Source organism: Curcuma longa, chromosome 21 (genome assembly GCF_044706935.1).
Source record: "Curcuma longa cultivar G26 ecotype Majalengka, Jawa Barat chromosome 21, ITB_CL_G26_1.1, whole genome shotgun sequence".
Classification (NCBI taxonomy): domain Eukaryota; kingdom Viridiplantae; phylum Streptophyta; class Magnoliopsida; order Zingiberales; family Zingiberaceae; genus Curcuma; species Curcuma longa.
Window position 1 is genome coordinate 13,314,565 of NC_133881.1, and position 18,345 is coordinate 13,332,909.

Consider the following 18,345-nt stretch of genomic DNA (forward strand, 5'->3'; position numbering starts at 1 on the left):
GTGGCATCCTCCATTTTTTAGACTTTCTGATTTTTTTAGCCTTTAATTAAAAAAAATACATGAAATACGGTACGGTACGCTCACCGCGTGGGACCGAACCTCCCGTCGCATCCATTTGTCTGTAGCCTCACGGATGTACCTTACGCCCCCGGTGAGTGGTAATTGAAAATGACGACTGGTAAGGATAAGCAGCAGCTCGCTCTCTACTTGCACCACGCGCTTCGCCTCTCTTCTCCCTTCTGCTCTTGCCCGATTCCTCAGCTGTGCTTCGCCTGCGTTGCCCTCGCCGGCGGATCGGCCATGTCTACCTCAGGCTTGCTGCCGAGGGAGAAGGAAATGCTCGGCCTCCTCAAGGTGAAGGTGCTGCGAGGGTTTGACCTCGCCGTCCGGGACTTACGGAGCAGCGATCCCTACGTCATCGTCAAGATGGGCAAACAGGTTCTTAGCTTGCCGCCCCGCATCCTTTTCTTCTCTAAAGCTCGTTACTTGTCCCGATCTCCTCTTTAGATGTTTTCCTCTTTCCGCGATTTCGTTAAATGCGTTGATCGAGGAGAAAGATTCAACAGATCATCTTCTATCTCGAAGTGTTAGTTGTCTGATTAATAATAGTTATGTTCCTGTTTGATGTTCACACAGTTGCTTTCTAGTATGTGTTCGATACTTTTAAATTCCTCTTCCTTTAAAATTTTTGATGTCGATCCTTTCAAATTTTCTTAATACGCTATCCTGATGCTTGACGTTAACACTCATCCAATATGTGAATTTGTTTCTTCTTGTAGTTTTCTTGTACAAATTTCTCTCTTCCTGTCGATTCTTGTTCCTTTCTCTTAACCTTTCCTACATTTCTTTCTTCAGAAATTGAAGACTCGAGTAATAAAACGAAATACAAATCCTGTTTGGAATGAAGAATTGACACTTTCTATTGAAGACCCCAACCTTCCAGTGAGACTGGTAAGCTAATTTGAAACACAGTAGATCATTGCATGTTCGTTTAGATGCCAGTAACTGAACAATTAGGGCACAGTTTTCAGACTCGACACTTCTTTATTCTGATGAAGATGTCATTGCAAAGGTTGGAAATTTACCTTGAAAACTATTAATATTTATTTAAATCATACCTATTGTTCCCGTTGAGATCAACTTCTGGACGCGTCACCCACTTCTCTGCACCAGGATGGAACCAGGTCGAGTGAAGAGGGACTGGGGAGCCTTGCGAGCCTACAAGCACCACAATCGTGAGAAGGAAGGCCAGAGGATGCCCTAGCACGATCACTTCGATGCTTAAGTCAGCGAGTGAAGAAGAAGGAGAAGAAGAGGTAGCAGAACAGTAAGAAACAGTGGGGGTCGTGTGTGTGCATACCTGACCATGAGGAAAATTTTCCTTATGTATAGGAGAGGGATGTCATATCCCATCCTAATTAAGGAAAGTGTCCCGTTAACAGTAAGGACCTTGTCAGAAAGAATGGAGTGGTCAGAATAGAAGTCCCATCGTTGACATATCATTGAAGGGTCATTTCACCCGTATTTGTCAGAGTAGGGACCATAATTGATGGCAGGGGTATGTCAGGGGAAATGATGGTTAATCAAGAGGATAACCCTTCTGTACGATGGAAAGAGGAACATTTAATGAAGCAGGGCACCGAAAGTGGAAGGTTGTAGGAATCAAGTTCGAGCCGAGCCCGAGTGGGGTGGTGTAACTGAGTTGACTGAGAGGATTTGGGTCATCATGAGGAGTCGGCTCGGTCCTAGGAGTCGGTCACAAGGAGTCGGTTCCCTAGGAGTCGAAGAGTTGGTCCTGGGTCATCTTACGAGGAGTTGGCTCGGACCTAGGAGTCGGTCTCCCCAAAGAGTCGGCTGTTAAGGGCCGACACTAGAATTGGGTTTGAATTCGGTAGGATGTCGCGTTTCAAGTCTCCCCGATACGTCACACCCTAATTTGATTCCTCGGGGTCTGTTCCTCATGACCATAACACCTATCATTGATAAAATTTTAATTCAATATCATTGGCAATCAAAGAAATGCTTGTGTAAAAGGTCATGGTCTAAGGGCTGGAGCTATTCTGAAAACCAACTGAGACTTAGAACTGGGTGGGTTGAGAGAAAATTAAGGACATCAATTTTTTACTGAGTAGGCACCATCCAATGGGCATAGGATCATCTTGTCTGTGAAATAACAGGACAAATGAGGATACAAAATGGTCGTCATTCAGTTTACTTGCAAGTTTCTATAGACCTTCCTATAGTCTCTCCATGCCATAGAAAACTATGAGGATCTTGTAGAGTGGGCAAGTGTAGTTGGATTCGTTCTGGGAAGAACTAATGGCATCAATGATCATAAGAGCTCGAGGTCGCAGTTCTATTGCTGTTTGCTAAACTTAGTTCTTGGCTATTAGTTGGCACTTCTCTTCTGTAACAGCATTTTCTCAATTGCAGGAAGTGTTTGACAAGGACACGTTCAGCCTAGACGATCCCATGGGCCATGCAGAATTTGACATACGTATGCTGGTGGAGGCCGTGAAGATGGAGTTGGACGATCTCCCAAATGGCACCATCATCACTACGGTGGTGCCATGCAGGAAAAACTGCTTAGCCGAGGTGAGCCGTGTGTACTGGTCGGACGGCACGGTGTTTCAAGACCTCATCCTCAGGCTTAGAAATGTCGAACGTGGCGAAGTGGAGCTCAAGCTGCGTTGGGTCAGCATCGAGGGCTCCAGGGACTCGTGATCTCTCTTCAGTTTCTCCAAAATAACTTATGTCTTTCATAAAGTTCATGATCCCATTGCAGTAGCAGAGAAGATGACAGTACACACAGATGAACAAAGCCTTCGTCTACTTGATGTCGATCACCCTCGCGTTGCTCTTCTTTTCCTCCGCCCTTGGTATGTACACCCGCAGCACGCCGTCCCTCAGCTCCGCCGTGATCTCGTCCACCTTCGCGTCCTCCGGCAGCAGAAGCGTCGTGTTGTAGTACCCGTACCTACGCGCGTACCACCTCCCCTCCTCCTCCTCGTCCTCCGTCGTCGACTCGCCGCCCCCCACCACCACCCCCTCGTCGTCGTCCTCCTCCTCCACCTCCCCCGCGATCACCAGCATCCCGTCCTCCACGGTGACGCGCACGTCCTCCTTCCGCAGCCCCGGCACCATGAACCGGAGCTTGTAGCACTTGTCGTCCTCCTTCAGCCGGCCGAGGAGCCGCGACGGCGACCAGCTTTTGAGCAGCCGGTTCAGGTTCTCCGACACCTGCATCAGCGCGTTGCCCAGCCCTGCGTGGCCATCGAATTCACGTCAAAATCTACGTACTGACTCGTAAATTAAACAGGATTGACCGTAAATCACCGTCGTTCAGATGGAGGGGGGAGTGGTCCCACGGATTCCTCCAGGAGAGCCAACGCCGGCCGCGGGCCCGAGCAGGTGCCGGCGAAGATGTTTGAGTCACCTCCACCTGGGCGCTGCTTTTGTCGTCGTCGTCTCTGTTTTCAATTGCAGAAGAGGAGTAAGGAAGCGGAGGAGGAGCCGCAGCCAGGCCATGTCTTAAGCGCGCGGCGGCGACGGTGCTCGGAAAGCAGCGGCCGCGGAGAGCACCGTTGAGGCAAGCACGAGCCAAGGCCATCGTCCGATTAAGCAGCAGAACCGCTCCCCGTTGTGAGACTGCGAGAGAGATCGGCATATAAATGAATGGATTGCGGAAGAGTCCGGGGACTTCTCGGAGGTGCACGAATTGGACACCTCATCGAAGAAGATAAGAGCAGGAAGAAGAGAGTTCTAGAGATGGAGGATCTGATGCCCACGTTAAGATGGCCAAAAGAAGCTTTTAATGAGTGCAGTAATTTCTTTTTTAATTCAGATTTCGATTTTTTTATTCATTTATTGAATAAATTTGAAGCCCAATAATATATATGTAAAATAAATAATCACGTCCCGAATTATAATGCAGCGGCTGTGCAGTGTAATTCATATAGAAATTCTGTGACCCTATCCATCCATTCAATATTCCATAACCAAATCAGACTGATTCAATCCAATTTTCTTGCAAATCACTTAACTGAGTCAAGAAAAGAACTAAATGTTTCAATCTTTTTTTATGCAATGATATCTGATATCAAACAACACAAACATTTTCTTTTTGCTAACAAAAACTCAATGATGCTCCACTACTTCAAGGCTGAAACTTAATACAATAAAAAGAAATACAAGGAATGATAACACAATCTCCCAATCTTAATTAATGTCCTCACGAGGGAGGAGATCCCACTGCATTCTACATGCCTTCTCCAGAGACAGTGCTTCCAGAGCCTCTCCTACCAACAGTTGTATTTTTCAATATCTGCAACAGAAAAGTTCAGTTTACAAACTACACATTCATCAGAAAGCGAATGAAATCACTCTAGCAAAGCTCATGGTTGGAACAGTCAAAGAAAGAAGGCCAAGCAGAGGTTTCATACTACACCATTGCAGTAATGCAAAGAAAGAGAGTGTGTATGAACTAGTATCTCTATGTTGAGTTGAAGACCACTCTAGCACCATTGGTGTAAATCTACCAGCTCAAATTCCACACTTGTATGTGATCCATCTTATAACTTTTTTGAGAAATACTACAAATGCACAAGGCTTTGAAACATCTACTTGCTCAAGCAGGCCTACTTGCCTTCCCTGACAAAGAAACAAACAGAAAAAGGGCATGTCTTGCTTGGAAACAAGAGAAAGAAAGGCATACTTGTCTTAGCATGTTGTTTTCATTTTGCAATGTAGACATCCTCTCTTCCAATTCTGAATTCCTGGCCTCTAAATCCTTCACCTTGGCTTCCAAATCATTCAGGTAGGCCTTCTTCCTCTCCCTTGCTTGCTGAGCTGAGACTCTATTCCTAAGTAACCTTTGTTTGAAACAAAAAATGACCCAATTATCTGAACAGATCGTTCACGAAGCATCCAAGCAGATGGGCAGAAGAATGAAGTCGCTCCTCACCTCTTCAGCCGCTTGTGCTCCTTGTCGGCGGGGCTCCTCCCTCTCCGCCGCTGGCCAGACTGAGCAGTGGACTGGGCACGTTCCGGACCCGCCGCCGAGGCAGCCTTCCTTCCGGAGGTCGACGCGCCGGCCAACTCGAATCCGAAGTCTGGCACTCTCCCGATCTCCTCGTCGCTCTCCATTCCTACATCAGATCCAAAAAATAAACTACAATACAGCGGAAGAAGAAATCCCTTTCCCCATAAGAAAAAAAAATTGTAATTTTGAAGAACCAGAGAAGAAATCAATATAAATTCTACGTAAAATCAGTAAACATTTCAAGTACAATCACCAGAATCAAACAAGGGCCAGAAATAATCAAAGACTTGCCCTCTTTGACTTCCATCTGAGGGGCGGAGCTCGAAGACCTCTCGCTGCTCGAAGGAAGAGAGCTGTTTCCCTGCTCCTGCATCATTCTCCGCCACGTCCTTCGCCTCCAACAGAAGAATTACTTAGAAGAAGAGGAAGGAGGAGACGACGGCGACTTTGCTTGGCCTCTACAGTCGCCCTTTCCTACGCCTTCAGCAGAAAAGCCGGGAAGGAAGAGCTAATCATGCATCTCAAAGGGCGCCCCAGGTCGTCCATCCGCCGTCCGACAAGGATGCATCGGACGGTAGAAAGAGCATGATCGTGGACGAAGAACGAGCCATAAGCCGAGTGGCGAATCCAAAGGTGATGAGAAGGCAAACGCGGAGTTCTTTGCACCGTCCGATCGCTACCGAATATGGGGTCCGGTAAGCCACTAGATCCGCCTTTTCCCTTTTTGGTGCAAAAAAATAAATTCCAAGTATTTATATCAATATCAAATATCTGAATTAGGAAAAAAATCTATCTTTTCCTGTGTCGATGGGGACCGGCCGCTCATGTTCGATATCTTCTTCATAATGATAATGGTAAAGCAAGAGACTTACAAGATAGAGCAAGTAAATTACTTAGATATAGGAAAAACACTGATCATAGTAGAAATTTAAGGTGTAACAACACTCTAAATTAGAGGTACACAGTCTTCGCCCCAGAGCATAGTTGAGTTAGTTATGGCAAATTAGACTCATTAGAATAGTAATGTTCTCCTCCACCGTGGTCAATAATAACTTTTCAATTTACTTTCTCACAGATAGTCGTAGGGACTGACCGTGTGAGACCGTTGAGATAGAGGATTTTACCTTTTACTGAAGAGGTACTTATTCTTCAAAAGCTTAATTAAGGAAGTACAACTAGTTTATCATCATAAACTCTCATTAATTCATCTCTTTCTTTGTTGGTAGTTTCATCTTAATTCTTAGATTTGTTCATCGCTGAAAACTTGGAAGATTGATATTAAAAACAGAGCAAGCTCAGACTGCTGTAAAGAATGATGATTTGTGTTACGGGTTAGTACGTTTAGGTAAAGAAAGTTAAGATTTGATCCAATTGACAACGATATAACAGAGATAAGGTCTGATTTCATGGCTGATTCAGTTGTGTCCAACCCTACAGCTAGCTTGGCTCGATGTCCCGCACTCTACGCCCGAGCTCTCCCGTCTAGTTCAGTTGTTGGTCTCCAACTCGACCCCTAGTCAATCATCCTAACTCTCCACTCTCGACCAATGGTCGAGTGGCGGCTTGGCTCCCTAATCAATTGACTCTATGACCCCACCTAGTCTTCCACTCAGTAATTCATTAGCTTTGCTCTCAAATGAATTCGTGATCTCCTAACTAGATATTGACCCCTCCATCAGCTTAACCTCTTCAAGTCCACGCTTCTGTCTAGATCGTTGCCAGAAGAACACGTGCAAAGATATAATATTTAATGGTAGTTCATCTACCTCCATTAGTACAACATGATTAACGCAGTATGATCTTGGACCATATCAAGTATGAATGATAAGATTCTTAATTACTGTGGTGATGGAGATATTTTCCTTATTGGCAATGAGACATCTCCCCAATGACTTCATATAATGACCACGCTTCTCGCGAGTGTAGGTATGCAGACACACAATTAACACTTTCCTTCTCTAATATTGTTGGTTTTCTTTTTCATCTTCGATTTACAATCTGACTTGAATATAGAAGCGGTTAAGTTAAGACACCTTGACCTCCATCATTCTTATCCTCCTTTTTTGCAGTTTGACAGGAGCTTCACCGCCTGACGGATTTTACGTGATTTCGTCAAGCAATCCATTGGTCCACTACAGCGGAAGCATTCGGTTATGCTCGCAAACTCGTGTTCTTTGCAACTACACAAAAAAATAAAAAAAGATCTTGTTCTAATTTGTGCATGATTTCTTTAAGGTTTTGATGCTTATTCTGACCTTTATTCACAATTGAAGGAGTTCTTGATCAGATACCCGTTGCAAATCCAGTCGCCGGACTTCCACCCGGCGCGCCCACCGCCGGCTCTGGAGCAGTAGCCCCGGCCAGAGCTCGCTGCATGTCGCTGTCGAGGCCGCCGCTTCTGACGGCGAGTCCTCCTTGGAAACGGCGCACTTGAAGCAACTGGAGCGGCTGGAGAAGTTGTTGCTGCCGCAAGAGCAGTACCAATCGCCGGGGACGTAGGAACCCGCGAAACCAAAGGACGACCCGCCGCCGCCGCTGAAACTGGCGTAGTCGGAGCAATCGTCGCTCGGCCTCGGGTCGCCGCAGCACTGGCTCGAGTCCCGGCGGCTGAAGTCTCCCTGCTTCCTGTTCATCTTCCCAGATCCAATGAACGTAACCCTGCAAAAAAAAAAAAATTTGCCACTCTAAATCTTAATTACACCAACAGCACTACCATTTCTCTCTGATTAAATTTTTTTAAAAAAAAAAGCTTTTGATCATGTAGATACTAAATTATGTGTGTTCATGTACAGATAGCAAAGATCAAAGAACTCGTGCACAGATTTTCACTTACCCTAAACAAAGTAGAGTTGGGGAGAAGATGGATGGAATGGGGTGGCTTTTATACATGCATGCCCTCAACAAAGGAGAGCCCAAATCGTGTTTCTCACATTTCACTTCCACTGCCAAAGCAAAGATCGAAGAACAAGAATTTTTCATTTTTGGTCAAAAGAAACTAAAAAAACCTATTTTAAGAGTGCATGAGATGAACATTTTGATCTCCAGTTTAATGATTAATCTAAGCTTAAGCTACAAATACATCTTCTTCTTTTGAATTAAGCTATGTATTATTACAATGACCTCTCCTCTTCTTCCTCCATGCCTCTCTTATCTTCTCTTTCACCCCCTCATTCTATAAGAGTCCATTGTTTCTATGAACATTCTCTAATAACCAAGTTATATGAGCTTTTCAATTTGAACATCACAATCTAGTTGGTTTATAGTAGATCACAAAATGCTAGGTAGGGAAGACGATTAGAGTAGTGGTTTTCTTATTGATAATCTAATCTAATTCTTAATAATTAATTTAGAGGTGATCGATCTAATTTTATGAAAATTTCTCATTGATCATCAATGAGAATTTGGATAACTACGCTTAACTAGACTTTCAGTTGGGCCAAACACAGCCCACAAGCTGAGAGACTCGCACTCAGTGCGGTCTTGCGTTTCGTGTTAGGTCGGGCAGGACCCGACTGAACTAAGACTCAACCTTACCGACCTCAACTCGACACACCAAGTGTGTTAGTCCTGATCCACAATCTCAACATCTCATGTGATTTTCGTCCATGTTCTTATTAGTTCCCCCCTCATTCATTCACATGCCCAAGCAGCGTCTTCGGCTGTGAATTGGCATGCGACAAGTAAGTAGCCGCGCGCTGTCTCCTCGCCGGGAGACAAACCAATGCCTTGGCAATGTCTCGTGCGAGCTGCTCAAGGAATTACCCACGAGCAGCGCCTGGAAAAGCCACGGCACTGGCTCATGCCGCTGCATGGAGACCTTAGACCTTTGCAGAAGCCAAATGATGTGGTACGGGAACAAAAACACTCTGTCACAGGCATATAATCAAGCATGTGATGTGTACTGTCGTGTTTGCCCTGGCATTGAAGGTCTTTGTCATTTTCTTGCTGACTTTCAATCAGTATTGTAAGATGACCGTGGCCTATCTGAATTTTAAACTCCAAGTCAGATTCTGCGGTTCGTGTTTTCTGGTAAATATTTCAGCACTCCACTGGTTTCAAGGGGAACCTCTTTGTTGTTATTCATTATTTTAAAAAAATTATAAATATGTTTTTGGTTTTGTGGTTCTAGATGACTAAATTCTCCTCGAATAGTTTGTTTTGTTTCTTTGAGAATTGCAGAAACATTACCTCGAGCAGTTGGGAAAAAACAATTAAAGTGGAAAGTAGAAGGCATTTGTGTTTCAAAGTTGGAATTGTTAAGCTACATTTTTCATCTTTCAAAATGTCTTAGTCAGTTTTACAAAGCTGAATGTTGCATACTAAGTGATGGTGTCCTTTTGTCTGCCTCTTTAAAAAAAAAAGAGATCTGATTGACTAAGATGAAAAGAATGTTAGGGTTAGTCGGCTCCATTGACGCGACCACTCCGACGCTTAAGTTAATATTGAATAGGAGAAAATAGAAATCTTGTAGAGATGCGAGGTAAAAAGAAGAATACCGGAAGGAAGAAAGAGATCTTAATGGAGAAGAGTCACATCTACTCGAAGAAAACAACCAAAAAAATATATTTTCTTCTTCATTTTTGTGCCTTCTCCGAGTTACAATTGGAAATCATAGATGGATCCTGACGAACGATCCAGCTGTAGGATTTATTCGACATTAAAGGAGAAGTGAATAGCGTATTCATCTTTTCATCGTTTTCTTTTTTATCAAAATCGTTAGTAGCGGCGAAATAATAATAAAATAATATAAAAAGAAGACACTATAATTTTAACGTGATTCGACAACCTCTGGGGTCCCTACTCCACATAGATATTCAACCGTGAGTCTACTAATTTCTTTTTCATTTCCGGGCACTTTCCAAAGGTGAAAAAACTTTTTATAAAATTCATCAGATATAATCACAATGACAAATAATAAGAAATTAAGTATGATAACAAGAAACAAACTCATATAGATCCAGCTAAACATCTTGAATACCGCAACACTCTTCTTGGCACTTTCCGAATCGCACGGACGAAGTCTAGAGCACTTGAACGAAGATAGATGATAGTGATTGATGTTTAAAGAGATCGCCTCGAGCCCATTTTTATATTGCTCAATCGGTACTCTCCCGATCGACTAGAAGCTCCTTCAGGCGATTGAACTCAGTTAGAAACTCAATGCTCTTCGAATAAGTTTTGGCCCTCCGGTTGTTTGAATATCATCCGGTTACTTAGAGTTCAATCAAAACTTTATCCTTGGCACAATTCATGTTAACCAGATCACGTCAAGTTCGGATCGACTGGATCCTTTCAATCAACCAAACTTTTGGTCGACCGGACTGCCTTATGGTCGCCTAGACCATGAATCTAATGACTCAAACTAATTCCTAATTGGTCTCGCCCGAGCCTTCATCTGACTGTTATTTCCTACAAAATAACTAAGCTGAAAACATTCAAAACCTACTAGTTTACTTGTTTGGAGTTTACTCTTTTAAGATTTTTCTTTTTGTTAGTGTTCAGCTCCCAACTGCCCCTCTGAGACTTGACCTAGTTTCCAACTAGGACTTCCACTGTCTGATTCCCAACTAGGACTTTCACTGCTTAGTCATACAAGATCTTCCACTGCTTGATTTCTAACCAAAACTTCCACTGCTTAGCCCTGTAAGGTCTTCCACTACGTGATTCCGAACCATGACTTCTACTACTTAGTCCCGCTAAGACACTGTCTTATTCTCAACCACGACTTCCATTGCTTAGTTACTAACTAGGGCTTCCACTGTATAGGATTCACTCTAGGATTTTCCGCAGGACTTCCAAGTATCTAATCCTACTTGGACTTCTCACTCATTTCCAAGCTTTAAATCAAACTTGACTATCCTCGACTAAATTCCTATAAACATATTATTTAAATCAAATCATCAACACCCTAGAGGCTGATTACACCAACACTAATATCATAAGTTTGTTAAACTCTCCGAGTGTAATGTGCTTTAGATGAGATTTGAACTCTCGTTATCCGTTCCATTTTTTACCATCGCACTATAGCTCCAGGAGTAAATTATATCAGTTTAGATCTATATAGTAGTTGTGGTCAAAATTACTATATAAACCTAAATTAATCTAAATTGAAAAAGAATTGTCTTCTATGGCTCCAACAATGGTATGATCGAGTAAACTTCAAATTGAACAAAGTATGGGACAAGCATAAAACCCTGGAACTACTCAAAATGATGTAAGCCCCTAAATTATAAAACACATCAAACTTGCCATTAAACTTTATAGAATTGTTTGTGGCATTTCTTCCTCTCATCAAGAACCTGAAAGAATCTTCTCTAGTGGCATAAAAATGAGTTGACGACAACCATTGGCAAAATGTAACAGGTAATACGAACGCAACAATGCAGTGGAAGTAGTTTTTAACAAGGAAAAATCATTGATGCAAACATGGAAGGTAGACTAGTTTAAGCTTCAATGCTCAGAAAGCAACTGTACAATAATGCCAAAGCAAACATCAGAATAACTATAGAAGTCCTTCCATTTCTTCTGGGAAGAAAGAAGAATCATCAATCTTCAACTCAAATAAGCAAAAAAGGAGGTGTAGAGAAAGGAAAGATATATCGTTCATCAGCCATTATTAAGGTTTCAGAAGAGGCTGTTGAGAAGTGTTTCCCCCTTCTTCAGCTGGGCTCTTCACTTCCTTCAGCAATGCCACCACCTCCTTCATGGTGGGGCGGTCCGACGGTGATGAATTCACGCAGAACATGGCAATGCCGAGTGTCTGAAGCATCTCCTGCACCATTTGATCAGGCAGGCCGTGCAGCTTTGGCTCCAAGATGTTGATTGCAGGCTCAAAACTACCCATCTTCTTGTTCACCCACTCGACTATGTGAAGACTGTCATTACCTGCCGACTCAACCGCACCTCGCCCACTTAGGATCTCTAGGAGGACCACGCCGTAGCTGTATACGTCGCTCTTCTCTGTGATATTTGTTGTGTATCCATATTCTGTAACAGTTGTGTATAGTTGCATTTAAGTCTAATTCAAACAAGCAGCATGAACTAGATAAAAGCACAGCATGATCAGCAAAACTTGACCACTAAAGATGCAAATCCTTTGTTGAATCTTGAAATAAGATTGCAGTTAATTGATAACTAGATCATCATAAGCATGACTGAACAGATTATATGAACAAATGTTGTGAAGCAAAATACAAGAAGTTGGATTTTCATTCTGAGAATCAACCGTACCTGGTGCCATATAGCCATAGGAACCTGCAATCCTTGACACAGCATGGTTGTAACTTGGCGAATCCTTCAGCTTCGCCAAGCCAAAGTCGGCCAAATAGGCTTCGAATTTAGAATCTAAGAGTATGTTGTTAGACTTCACATCCCTGTGAAGAATTGCAGGAGTGCAGTCATGGTGGAGATAGGCTAAACCTTGTGCTGATCCAAGTGCAATCTTGTACCTTGTCTCCCAATCCAGACTTCTGTTCTCTTGCAAAAGCTGTTGCAGATTGCCATTGGAGATGTAGTTGTAAAGGAGGAGCTTGACACACTTGTTGGAGCAGTAACCTAACAACTTCACGATGTTTCGATGTCTGATATGCCCAAGTATTTGAATCTCAGACTCAAACGGATCGACCAGATCATCTTCCTTCTTTGTCTTCCAAAGCTTCTTCACCGCAATGAGTTCCCCATTGGGCATTTCGGCTTTGTAGACAACACCAGAGCAACCTTTTCCGATGACATTTTCATCCTTCAGACACCTGAGAATGTCATCGACTGTAAAGTTCAGTCTCTGAAATGGGATGAAGGTCCATGGATACGAGAAGTCATCGAATTCAGAAGACGCTTTCATCAGAGTGTTTTCGACACTGAATCTTCTATTTCTGTTTATGAAGATCCATATAACTGTAAACAAGAGAGCGATAGAACCCAAAAGGACACATGTAAGAGCCACAATTTTAACCGTCCTAACAGCAATTCTCCGTGCTTGATCAGAGCAAGTGTATCCATCAAAAGACTGACAGAGGTTCGGGTTATGAAGGTAGGAGTTGGGTGATAGAGTTCGAAAGAATGGAGTTGCAGGAATTGGTCCGGAGAAATTGTTGAAAGAGATGTTCAGATAGGCGAGACTAGTGAGCAGCCCCAAGACTTGAATTCCTCCACTGAACATATTGTCTGAGAGGTCCAAGGATTGCAACTGCGTCAGGCCAGACATCTCCGGCGGGATTGCTCCGGTGAAGCGGTTGGAGCTCAAGTTCAGACTAATGGTTAGGCTTGTCAAGAAACCAATCTCAGGAGGAACAGGACCTGATAGGTGATTACCACTTACATCCAGCAAGGTCAGCTTCCGCAAGTTCCTGATAGATTTGGGCAATGCACCAGTGAGGAAATTGTCATTCAGGATGAGCTTATTCAAGTAACTGAAGTTACTAAAGCGCGACGGGATTTCTCCGGTGAAGCCGTTCTGGCTCAGGTCGAGCTGTTCTAGGTTTATCAGCTCCCCTAGTTGAGGAGGGATTTCTCCGGTTAAACGGTTGCTGTGGGCATCGAGCAGCTCCAAGACGTCGATATTCGCGATCTCTGAAGGTAACTCCCCTGAGAAATGGTTACTGTAAAGGTCCAAGAACACCAGATTTTGCAGCTTCCCGATCTCGTTAGGGATCTTACCAGAGAGCTGGTTCTCTCCGAGCCTCAGTCTGACTAAAGATTGGCAGTTTGAAACACTCGAAGGCAGTGGTCCTGTCAATGAATTGCCCAACAAGAGAAGCTTGCTGAGTTTGTTCAGCGTAAAGATGTCCTCCGGGATGGATCCTGTGAGGCTGTTCTGGGACAAGTCTAGGGTATACAGCTCTGTGCAGTTGCCGAAGGACCCCGGAATCGACCCCGACAACGAGTTGCCCCACAGGAAGAGGCTCTGCAAGGACTTCAAGTTCCCAATTTGCCAAGGTATGGAACCAGACAGGGCATTCTTGTCGAGTTGCAACGTTGTCAGACTACTGCAGTTGCTCAACTCCTCTGGGATGGAACCTGTCAGCGTGTTATCGGAAAGATGCAGTTGCTCCAGAAAGTCCAGCCTCCCTATCTCGCCGGGAACCTCGCCGGAGAGCTTGTTCGCTGACAAGTCGAGGACTACCAAAGCAGAACAGTTGGAGAGCGCGACGGGGATCGCCCCTGTGAGGGAGTTCCCCCACAAGAGAAGGCTGGTGAGCTTCTGCAGCTTGCCCAGCTCCGGGGGGATGACGCCGGTGATTTTGTTCATGTGCAAATAAAGGTTCCTCAACTCGGAGCAGGAGCCCAGCTCCGCCGGTAGAGGACCGGAGACGTCGGTGTCGTAGAGAGCAAAAGTTTCCAGATTGACGAGGTTGCCAAACTCCGGGGGGATGGTACCGGAGAGGCCGGTGGCGGCGGCGCCGAAGGTGGTGAGGTTGGCAAGCAGGCCGAGCTGCGGGGGGAGTGGGCCGGAGAGGCCGGGGTTGCCGCCGAGGCGGAGCTGCTGGAGGGCTTGCAAGGAGCCGAGTTGGGAGGGGATGGAACCGTTGAGGGAGTTGTCCTGGAGGCAGAGCACCTGAAGGAAGGTGAGGTTGGCCAAGGCCGGGGGGATGCCGCCAGAAAGACGATTGGAGTCGAGGAGCAAGAACTGGAGGCCGGCGATCGAGCCGAGCTGCGGCGGGATAGGGCCCGACAGGGAGTTGGAGGAGAGGTCGAGGACGCGGAGCGAGGAGAGGGCGCCCAGCGCCGGCGGGATAACGCCGGAGATGTTGGCGGATGAGAGGTTGAGCAGCTGGAGGGAGGAGAGGGCGGCGAGGTCCGGCGGGAGGGAGGTGAGGTTGAGGAAGGTGTTAGCGAGGGAGAGGGAGATGACTCTGCCATCGGGGGAGCAGGAGACACCGCGCCAAGCGCAGGGAGTGGGATCAGCAGGGTTCCACGACGGCACCGGCCCCCAGCCGCGGGAGGCGTCGGCAGGCAACAGAGCCAGCAGAGCTTTGCCGTCAGGTGAGAGACCGGCCGTGAGAAAAGCAAAGAAGAACAGTGAAACAGTGGAAACGATGCCTCTGATCCTCCTCATTGCCAGTCCCTTCTCCTCCTCCTCCTCCTCCTCCTCCTCAGAATGCTTCGGACGAAAGCAAGAAGATGTCAAACGAGATGAGCTTTCCAAGACACCAATGGAGCTTGCTGCTTTACTACTGCTCCCATGGCGACGAAGCGTCTAGGTTGAAATTTCCTGGTTTAAAAAGCTGAGGAAAACTGGGTCGCTCACTGCTCGGCTGCGTGCATGTGAAAGCTCAAGCGGCTCCTGTTTCTTGTCCCGTCGTCCATGGCGGGGAGAGGCCCAAGGACAGCACTCATGCATGTACAAATGACGTTAATTTTTTAACCATGCTCCTTGCCAGATAAAGATAAAGATAGCACTGCGCGACTCGATCTTAACTCAATCCAGGGAGGTCGCTTATCCCTAAAATCGCAATCCCCAAATGACCCTCCGTCGCTATCCCCCTTTCCTAAACCCCAAACTTACCCTAATTCATTGTTACTGCTCAAATGGGTCCAATTCTAGCCCGGCCTTTGCCTCGGGGGAGGGGGTGGTCCGATGGTGTTGGGAGAAGGCAGAGCTAAAATAAATCGGGGCTTTGGGATGCTGGAAAGCATCCTCAAGACCTCAACTAGCGACTAAAACAGAGGTGGCTTGTGTTTCGAGACGGTAGGTTGCTTGGTATTTAACGATCTAATTTTAATTTTAATAAATTAATAGATTAATTTTTTTTAATAGACAATTGATCAGAGAGTACTTAGTTGATGGGGGCGTCCATTGTGAATATTTTTTGATTTATTTTGATGAATAATAAAACAATTTTATAAGACTGAATTGATTATCTAAAATTAGTCAGTGTAAATTAGATATACGATCTCAACTAACAAAATTAGAGATGCATAGTCTGTGGCCTAAGAGATTGGAGGAGATTAAATATGATATATTACGGTAAAATCACATACTTACTATATTGTTTCGGTTGGATGTATAGAATGGTCAAATCATCAGTTAAGAATTTGCCACCTCACGCGTTGACACTTCTGTCGGTGGAGAGACCTGAAGAAAAAATTGAGCGAACGGATTAGCAGGGTGCCAGAGATTCCCAGCAGGTCACTCCGACGTTCAAGTCAGTCAAGGGAGAAAAGAAAAGAAGAAGTGTATGAAGTAGTTAGGAATCGAGAGGGATCTCCATACTTACGGGAGAAATTATATACTCACAAGAAGGAATCTCTACGTTGGGATGGGGGCAAACCCCTGTCGTGACTGGGAGGGCAAGTTCTGACAATCACTGCAAGTGGTCTTCGACAGGTGACATATGGGGGACTAAATTTGGCAACCTCGTAATTGGCCATATAGCTTGGCAATGTTGAACATTCTGGCCTTTTGGCTGTAGGCGCAGACACTAGGGAATATAGGGGGCTAAGTCTGACAACCTCGTAACCGCCCTGATCCCCTAGCAGGAGTCGCATGCTTGAGAGCTTTTGACATCTTTTGGGATGGAAATAGTTGAGAGAGAGAGAGAGAGAGCAGGTCAAGGTTGGAGTGGTCGAAAGATAGGTCGAGTGACCGAGCTTGTTAAGGTCAGGAAGCCCGAAATGTAAGCTGAGTGACCGAGCTTGTCAAGGTCGAGAGGCCCAAAATGTAGGTTGAGTGACCGAGCTTGTCGAGGTTGGGAGGGCCGAAAGATAGGCCGAGTGACCAATCTTGTCGAGGTCGGGAGGCCCGAAAGGTAGCCTAAGTGATCGAGTTTGTCAAGATTGGGAGGGTCGGAAGGTAGGTCGAGTGATCGAGCTTGTCGAGGTTGGAAGGACCGAAAGGTAGACCGAGTGATCGAGCTTGTCGAAGTCCGAAGGACCAAGTCAATCCACATAAGGTTGACTATTGACCCTTTGACTTACCATATCAACCTGCTTCTTGACCTGTCTCTTGACCTTCGTTGCCACGTAAGATTTCTCCAGATCCACCACATCATAGATTAAACACACACTATTGAAACCTAAACCATTATCTTTCAAAATCTCTTCAAAAATTAAAAATATATAAAAAAACTTATTTTTTAAATGATTTTAAATTCTCTATGCTTTAACACCATACTATTGTTGATTTTTTTATTTGAATTGTTTTTAGAATGTTTACATGCAACAATAATATATAAGACCTAAAGGGTCTAAAAGGTACCTTGAAGGTAAGTAATATGATATATATTTTTAATGATTTTAATGTATATAATATGATAAATTATAAGAGCATCCTTACCATTGTGATGATTTATATAAATATAAAGAGCTCCCTCCAATAATAAGAAAAGTCTGAGAATCATACAACAGCTCAACTCTTGATGTATTTTTTTTTTAATTTAGCTTTAGATTATTTAAAAATTAGTTTTTAAATATAAAATTCATTCATATTTATTTAATAAAAAATGTAAAATAAACAAATTTAAACGTTAGTAATCTTGGTTCATTATCGTTCACCAATAAAATTCATAATAAATTATGAAATAAATTTCTTCATGTTAAAAATAATAAAAAAAGTTGAATTCAATTAAAAATTTGGACTCGATAAATTTTTTATTGGGTAAATAAACAAACTTCAACGCGTCTATGTGCTCTCTTACACCCCTAGATCAATCAAACTACTGACAAAATAAGGTCTAAGTCTTCTCTTTCGTTTTGACATCTTTACACTAGAGTGGCCAAGCGATTCAATTCATAATGAAACGGATCAATTCATCAAAAATCCATCAGATAAGTCGACTCATTAATTTTGATGGATTAAAAAATCTCCAATTCAATCTAACTCAAGATGAGTTATAAATTAGATGGTCATCCACGACCTTGACAATCAATAAAGAAATATAGAAATATTAAAAATTTTAAATTTGAATTACAGTTTAAACAGGTCAATAGGTCGTTGAAATTTTTAAATTTAGATTATGATTTAGATAAATCAAACTTACTAATATTTTACTTTAATTTTAAATTTTAAAAAAAATTTCAATTCGCGGATCAATCTAAATCCATTATGGGGCGACCCATACGGTGTGCAAGCGTAGATGAGTCAGCTCATATGAATTTCTCTTAAAACAAATCGATAAAATTTTAATTCTGTATAAATTATTTAACAAGGTGATTGAATTCTTCTGTAAAAAATGGAATCTGTCATCTTACGGCTTCACACGGTCGGTCTCATGATCATTTATGAGAAAGTAAATCGAGAAATTACAATTGGAAGGTGGTTGAATTCTTGACGGCTACAGTATAATCCTTTCTATGCATGAGATCTA

General features: G+C 43.8%; 4 protein-coding genes across 6 annotated transcripts; 1 reads left to right on the top strand and 3 right to left on the bottom strand.

Moving 5' to 3' along the window:
• Positions 1-190: 190 nt before the first annotated feature.
• Positions 191-2,795, top strand: LOC141814581 (GTPase activating protein 1-like). 2 transcript variants are annotated; one of them, XM_074702522.1, is made up of 4 exons: positions 191-438; positions 856-951; positions 1,025-1,072; positions 2,434-2,795. In XM_074702522.1, exons 1-4 carry the CDS (start codon positions 301-303, stop codon positions 2,722-2,724), a joined length of 573 nt encoding a protein of 190 aa, XP_074558623.1. In that variant the 5' UTR covers positions 191-300; the 3' UTR covers positions 2,725-2,795. The 2 variants fall into 2 exon arrangements, with proteins under 2 accessions (XP_074558623.1, XP_074558624.1); XM_074702523.1 differs by lacking the exon at positions 1,025-1,072.
• Positions 2,796-2,829: 34 nt separating this feature from the next.
• Positions 2,830-3,859, bottom strand: LOC141814579 (26.5 kDa heat shock protein, mitochondrial). The gene is made up of 2 exons (XM_074702519.1): positions 3,337-3,859; positions 2,830-3,263 (listed from the first exon to the last, which is right to left on the bottom strand). The coding sequence occupies exons 1-2, from the start codon at positions 3,665-3,667 to the stop codon at positions 2,830-2,832; spliced, it is 765 nt and encodes a 254-aa protein (XP_074558620.1). The 5' UTR covers positions 3,668-3,859.
• A 196-nt stretch (positions 3,860-4,055) lies between these two features.
• On the bottom strand, positions 4,056-5,509 carry LOC141814580 (transcription factor HY5-like). 2 transcript variants are annotated; one of them, XM_074702520.1, is made up of 4 exons: positions 5,333-5,509; positions 4,964-5,147; positions 4,715-4,871; positions 4,056-4,324 (listed from the first exon to the last, which is right to left on the bottom strand). In XM_074702520.1, the coding sequence occupies exons 1-4, from the start codon at positions 5,415-5,417 to the stop codon at positions 4,259-4,261; spliced, it is 492 nt and encodes a 163-aa protein (XP_074558621.1). In that variant the 5' UTR covers positions 5,418-5,509; the 3' UTR covers positions 4,056-4,258. The 2 variants fall into 2 exon arrangements, with proteins under 2 accessions (XP_074558621.1, XP_074558622.1); XM_074702521.1 differs by having other exon boundaries at positions 5,295-5,421.
• A 6,120-nt stretch (positions 5,510-11,629) lies between these two features.
• On the bottom strand, positions 11,630-15,095 carry LOC141814577 (uncharacterized). The gene is made up of 2 exons (XM_074702518.1): positions 12,272-15,095; positions 11,630-12,028 (listed from the first exon to the last, which is right to left on the bottom strand). Exons 1-2 carry the CDS (start codon positions 15,093-15,095, stop codon positions 11,658-11,660), a joined length of 3,195 nt encoding a protein of 1,064 aa, XP_074558619.1. The 3' UTR covers positions 11,630-11,657.
• Between the last annotated feature and the right edge of the window lie 3,250 nt (positions 15,096-18,345).